This window comes from Hordeum vulgare, chromosome 4H (genome assembly GCF_904849725.1).
Source record: "Hordeum vulgare subsp. vulgare chromosome 4H, MorexV3_pseudomolecules_assembly, whole genome shotgun sequence".
Taxonomy (NCBI): Eukaryota; Viridiplantae; Streptophyta; class Magnoliopsida; order Poales; family Poaceae; genus Hordeum; species Hordeum vulgare.
Genome location: NC_058521.1, coordinates 595,553,381 through 595,560,139, shown reverse-complemented (window position 1 = coordinate 595,560,139; position 6,759 = coordinate 595,553,381). Strand labels below are relative to the sequence as shown.

The 6,759-nt window shown below is 50.7% G+C and overlaps 1 protein-coding gene across 1 annotated transcript; it reads right to left on the bottom strand.

Moving 5' to 3' along the window:
* Nucleotides 1-324: 324 nt before the first annotated feature.
* On the bottom strand, nucleotides 325-2,158 carry LOC123449891 (heavy metal-associated isoprenylated plant protein 30). Its single transcript, XM_045127250.1, has 2 exons — nucleotides 1,655-2,158; nucleotides 325-946 (listed from the first exon to the last, which is right to left on the bottom strand). Exons 1-2 carry the CDS (start codon nucleotides 1,850-1,852, stop codon nucleotides 554-556), a joined length of 591 nt encoding a protein of 196 aa, XP_044983185.1. The 5' UTR covers nucleotides 1,853-2,158; the 3' UTR covers nucleotides 325-553.
* Between the last annotated feature and the right edge of the window lie 4,601 nt (nucleotides 2,159-6,759).

Sequence of the window (6,759 nt, the reverse complement as noted above, 5' to 3'; positions counted from 1 at the left end):
CAACATTTTCATTATATTTTTGGTTTTAACAATTATCAGGGATGTTTTTTTTTTCTTCTATCAATAAGAGAAGAATAACCAGGTGATTCCTAAGATTTGGTGGAATCGCTTGATGAAGCATATATAGGAAATATTCCTTTTCTGAGGATCACCCGGTTCCGGTTCCATCCTCAACTAAACACTGGAATGATGGACTGCGGACGGAATCAACCCGTCTCGTGCAAGTATATCCTCAAAGCAAACACACCCTTAGTTGGAATCTCGGGGCCAGCAGAGAAGAAGATAGCAGAGGCATCATCGTCGGCATCGATCGATAGCACGTAGTACGTTGTGTAGCCCGTAGAGGGCACCACTGATCATTCAATTCCATACCACAACGCTAGCTTTACAGCAGCAGAGCATGCAGCCCACTTGTCTACCTTTTCTTGCCGCTGCTACCGCTGGCGTTCCCGGACCCGGCCACGCCGGCGGCCGGCGGCGAGCACTAGACGACCTCGAGAGGAGGAGGAGGACGACGAGTAGACGACACGATGAAGACGATGATTAGGGTTAATTACATGACGGAGCATGCGTTGACGTCGTCGTCGTTGAACATGTTGCTGACGGGGTCGGAGCCGCGGTGGGGCTCCGGGAGGTGGCCGTGCTTGTCGCCGTTGTAGCCGTGGCGGTAGTAGTTGTAGCTGGGGCGGAAGGACTCCTGGTCGTGGAAGTAGTCCTTGGCGGTGGTGAAGTGGAGCGGCTGGTCCGGGTTGGGCCAGAACTCGGCCTTCTTCCCGGCGCGGCGCACCTCCTTGAGCACCCGGTGCCGCTCCACGTACCCGGTCACCGTCACCTTCTCCATCTCCACCTCCACCTCCACGCTGTCCACCCCGCGCAGCTTCGTCAGCGCGTGCTTCACCACCCGCGCGCACCCCGAGCAGCACATCCGCACCTTCAGCTCCACCGTCTGCCATCCATGGCCAATGGACACAACAAGCTCGTTATTCAGTGTCAGACAGACAGCACGCTCGAGCTTGAATGATTATTAGCTAGGGTTCATATATACTCTAATGTTCAGGATGCATATTTTACTGGCCCCAAGTTTTGCATGCAACACAGGCCGAGGGCAGTGAAAAGTCTCTTTATATATGTTTCTTCGTCTCCTTTTAGGACGCATGCATGAGCTACGTACGCGTGCAACTTGATTACTACTCCTACTACACACTGGCTGTGACTGTGACCACACATGCAGGGTATCGAGTTCTCTTTGCTATGTGAGTGAAAATTAAAGCGAAAGTTCTGCTAGGGTTCGTCTCATCAAAATAATGAAATTGCTAAGGTGATTAACCATTAACGTCTGCAGCTGATAGTGAAGATGATAATAGTGGTGGATGGATAGTAAGGAGTACTCCAGAGAGACAGTAGTGGAGTGGTTAGTGGGCAGGGAATAATCATCTGGACATGCATGGTCTTGTCGCAGTCGCATAACGGCATAAGAAACCGGGTTCCTGTACTTGCATATACTCATCTGAACAAACAAGAAAAATCTCTGACGCTTTTTCTTTCTTTCTTTCTTGATGCAACGCAAAGCCATCTACTTGTACTAGTAAAGAAGAACAGAGCATGCATATGCATGCATGGAGGTTGAAGAAACAGAGGATGGATGGATGTATACCTGCAAGGACAGAGGCCGGCTGCTGCGGCCCATCCTGCGGCCGCCGCCGGCGAGCCCGCCCTGGTTGTAGTACAAGGTGTCGGCGCTCGTCGGGTGGCTGCTGTGGTAGTAGGCCCCCGCGCGGTGGTGGTGGTACCGCCCGCCCGCCGGGTTGAAGCAGCCGTACAGGAACGACGACACTACCGACGACACAGACATGACCGCCGACTCCGGCAACAGCTTATATCGCCGGAAGCGAGAAGGAGAAGAGTGCACTGCACGTACGGCAAGCTTTGAGAAAATGCTTTCCCTTGCGTTGCTCGAGCGTTTGCTTCTTGCTCGCTGCTGCTGTTGCCTCTCTCTGTGACTGTCCCCGTGATGGTTTATAGGAGGAGGTGGAGGGAGGGAATGGTATCTGGGCTGGGAAGGAGGTGGACGAGATGGTGGGCTGCCTGCGGTAATACTAACTAATAACCTTGCCTTCCTTCCTCCCTACCTCCTCATTTTATGGCTTGAAATGTGGGTGGTATCGACCGACCCATGGTCCTGTTCTGCCACCTCAGCCGTGGATCAGTACTAAGTAGTAGTGCTACCACTTGTTCAAGAGGAATCAAGGTATCAGAGAAAAAAGATAGGGATTACGATGATGAGTAATCTCAAGATGCAGGCAGCAGGAGGGGGACGAGCTGGCGAATGATGCTTCCGTCGAGCCCTTTTGCGTCGCAACAGAGGCCCAGAGCTCAGCTGACATGCTTGAATGGGCAGAAAGAGTTCTATAGTGGTAATACCATAACCAATGTGTCTGCAAAGCAGAGCAAGTCAGTGATCCCATTACAACATGTTTCGCGTCGCGGTGCAGATTGTTGGACAGCAAAACATTGTTCAGAATTAAGCATGCATGTCCGGTGTCAGAAATTGCTCAAGCTCAACCCTCAGTTTCTAGGCTCAAATGACAATGCCTGCGTATATACGGCAAGGGATTAAGAGAATATCATGTAACTAACTGCATGTTTTAATCCAACATTTAGCAATTGATTCCCCAAGTTAAGCGCTTGCTTAGCGGCTAACCCTCTGAAGAAGAACCGTACTTTTATATATTATATATAAAAAAGAGAGAGAGAGAAAGAAGAAGAACAGTGTTGCACAAGGCAGGAAAAGTGTTTTGATGCATGAACACATGTCAGGTTTGGGGGAGAAAAGCATAGGAACAAAAGCTCTTGAGATATTCCCAAAAAATCTTCACCCCTTCTACACAAGCTAAGCTCGCTCTCCAGAGCTCATGCCTCCCTCCCACCACGATATTATGCCTTGTGCTGATTCTGTCCAGGCTTTCATGCACACCACTGTTGCATGAACCTAGTCCTGTGGCTTTCAGAGGACAATGTTCCTGCTTTTCTATGCGTAATTTGGAACCTGGAACAGTGTTGATACTACAATAATGCTCTTTGTGATGCATGGTATCTACCCTATCTGTCTATTCTTTAATCCTCTTGTTCAATTGGTGGATCTGACAGGACATTGCTGGGTAGATTAGTCCTTGGTGGCCGGATTAGCTACCATATGATGGATCACATTTCATATATACCTCGGTTTCGTAGACTAACGCTGAATCAGTTGCCTACTTACTTAGGGTTAGATAGTGAATTGGTGATGTGTGAACTTGATTCTCCGGAAATGAATTGGTGATGTGTGAACTTGATTCTCCGGAAATGCGCTACACGTAATCGGATTATCGGGATGAGTGTAACGACAAGTTTGACATGCGGCGCCGAGAATTAATGCGGAGGAAATGTGCTATGTGATCAAACCACAGTCCACCACCTTTTGCCCTCTTACATGGAGGAGATATATTTGAATTCTCATATATCAAGTGCTCAGTGGTCAAAATAGTGAGCGACAGTTGCCTGCCCTAACACTTAATTATGTGACTAAAATAGGGGCCTCTTTCGGCGAGGGCCTTGTCCTCATTATGCCCACTAATGAAGCAACTTAAGTCTAAAGTTGTTTTCCAGATGTCCTTTCTGGTTTGATTTAATCAGGAACCCTGTCCCTTCCATGGCCTCCATTTCATGTTTCTTCAGATAGATGATCGACCGCAGCAGAGCCGCACTTTTCGAAAGGAAAAAAATATGTTGGGTGAAAGATCTATTTTTTGTCATCTTTAAGCGCCAGCCATCGATTCATAATTCCTTGCAGCTAACTGTGATCATTGCGCATCACTCAATGAAAATTGAAATTTCCCCTTGAGGTAGTGCCTTCAGGCCGATCGGTGGTAATGCGCTATCGGTTGTGTCGGATTGGTCCACCGGATGAACTCGGAATGATGAGCCCTGGATTAGTTTTTCATGTACGAATCGTCCTCTCGTCAAGAAAAGTTGTTGAAAGGTCTTGACAGCAAACTGCCATTGCAGCTGGTCCAGTAATCTTATGCCCGCAGGCACCTAGTTTAAGCCTAAGCTTTATGTAAAGGGAGGCTGGAGAACAAATTTTGGATTGGTGCTAGTCATTTGAAAAGGACAAAGAATACTACTGCAATGATGGAACTGAGTTACCATTACAGCATGCACTTGCCACTTGTGAGAGGTAATGGGGAAGATCATATGTTAACGATGCTGTGGGAAAACAGGACAGATTCCGAAAATACTTGCAGTAGAATCTAAAACGATATGGTTTGTTTTTTCTCGGAAGTGGATCGATGCGTCCTACCTAGGTGGTGAAGAACAATTTTACCGTTTTTCCGCACCGAAGATAGATTCAAAAAATAAATATCCAGTAGAATCCAGAACGATATGATTTGTTTTGTCTCGGAAGTCGACCGATGCGCCCTATGTAGGTGGTAAAGAACAATTTTGTCATTTTTCATAGCCAAAGATAGATAGGAGAAACAAACTTACTACTATTACTTTCTTGCAAAAGATTTCTCTATGAAACAAACTTTCGTCTCGTTTTATATATAAAGCAATAACCGAACATAGTACATGGTTGAATGATACGGAATGGAGAGGTAGCCCCCTTACAAAGTCGGTCCTTGGATAAATGGCTCACGTACCTTGCACACGACTACGCTACCGAAAAAAGAACACATGAGGATCCGAACACAACACGACGCTACGTCCTACACATCTAAGCTCCACGACAACACTCTCGAGAAGGATGACGACGTCACGCGTCGCCGCTATTGAGTCCACAATGGACAAAGGTTTTCATCCGGAACCCGGACACGAAGGAGAACACCATGACAACGTCTTCAAGAAGAGAGCGGAGCCCACAAGCGGCGCCATCGTCGGTGCCAGAGCGCAGAGCTTTCACCCGTAGTTATCGCGTGCCACCACAAGGTCTTCGAAAAAAGCATGACAAGCTCAGAACCCCAGATCCGGATCGAGGCACCTCATGGAGACCGAGAGCGCGCACGAGCTACCTTGCGCCATGCCTCTCGTCGACCACCCGACCAAGAGACAAAGCCACCACCGCCGCCATGGTGCCCGTCGAAGAGCCAACCATGCGGACCTCCTTGCAAGGTCGCGACCCCGACATCCATGTCTCGAGACAATGCCAAACCACCCACTTCCAGGTGCACAAACCATGTTTGGTAAGGCCCGGCATCAGCCCCCATGCCAGGGTTAGTGCCACCACCGTAGGGGCACACACGCCTGAAGTTCCCTCCAATCCGAGTAAACCGGAGGGGGACATGGCCCAGTGGCTGCCGACGACCATTGTCGAGCCAACAACTCAAAGTGACGCAAAATCGCGGCCTATATCACTGATCGTACTAACCCGACCACCACCGTCATGAACCTTCACCAACGCCATAAGGAGCGGACGCACCCCCCCTAATCGAACCTCAAGATCCAACCTTGGTCGGACCGGAGGCAACTCAGAGTCGTGCACCGACTCCAGGGCGACCGAGCGTCGGGCGTCGCGGGAGGAGCGACGAGGACCGAGAAGGACAACCACATCCAACTCCCGCACCAGCGGCTAGACTACGTTGTTGGCCAGTTGCCAGCCAACGCACCCGGGCGTGGCGAGCGCCGCCCCATCAGATCTGGGCATCCCAGATCCAGATGTGAGGCCACCCAAGGCAGCCGACAAAATCGGCCGCCGAGCAGTCGCAACCATGTGCCAGCCCCGTGTTCCCATCGGCTCACCACGTAAAGGCCCACCACCACCATCCGCGGCGAAGGTCTCCACCATCCATCCACTGTCCTGCCTCCACCCGCCCGTGGGAAGGACCGCCGACCACCATGTTGCCAGCAGCCGCCGCCTGACGCCCAGGAGCCGTCAGGCCCCGTCGCTCCAGCCCTCGCCACAAGAGCTTGTCGTGCGCCATGTCTACGCCTCCCCAGCTCGCCCCCACGCCGCTTGAAGCCCGTTAGCACGCCAGCGCCCTCAGCACACCGATGCGACGACGATGCGCCGCGGCGCCCAATGCCCGCGCTGCGCCCCAGCCGACGAGGAAGGCCCGTGTCGTGCCTTTGTTGTCGGGGAACAAAAAGGCACCGTCGCCGCCAACCCGGGCGAGCTTTGCCCGACCAGACCCTCTGGCGACGGGTGGAGAGGAGGGGAGGACTCGGCGGCGGCCGCCTAGGATTTCCTCCCCGCCGCTGCGTGGGGGCGGCGTGGGAGGGAGATGGGTGGGTCGGGGGATCTCATGAAGTTCACTCCCTTGCAAAAGATTTTGCCTGCCATTTTCCTAATAATATTCCTCTCGTTCAAAAAAATATATATTCCTCTGCTTTATCCTTTCCATGCATGAGAGGTGTGTTCTTGAGAAAAATAATGGAAAATGCCCGCAGAAATATCATCGATCTCCACGTTACTTTTTCTTTGGCAGTAAGTAACTTTGTGAGAATGCATCTCAAGGCAATGAAGCAAGGTACATCAAACCACCGGCTTAGATTGAATGCAGTGCGTGCTGGAATCTGATCTGAAGACATATATTCAGATTTAGAGGCAAAAGCAGCGCCTTTCTTTCGGAGAAACACAAGTACATTTGTGCGTCAGGGCAGAACACTGCAAGAAGTGCATGCAAAGTAAAAATGCGCCGTGAGAGAAAGAAAGCTGAGAATAACCGACCGCGAATAACGAAAAGGCCAGAAATGCTCTGCTCAGCTCACGTTGAGGGGCAC

What these genes read in the sequence shown, in the direction of transcription:
- LOC123449891 (XM_045127250.1), bottom strand. Translation starts at nt 1,852, where the DNA reads ATGTCTGTGTCGTCGGTAGTGTCGTCGTTCCTGTACGGCTGCTTCAAC. An exon ending in GCCGGCCTCTGTCCTTGCAG is followed by an intron (nt 947 to 1,654) that starts GTATACATCCAT and finishes CATGGATGGCAG; the next exon opens with ACGGTGGAGCTGAAGGTGCG.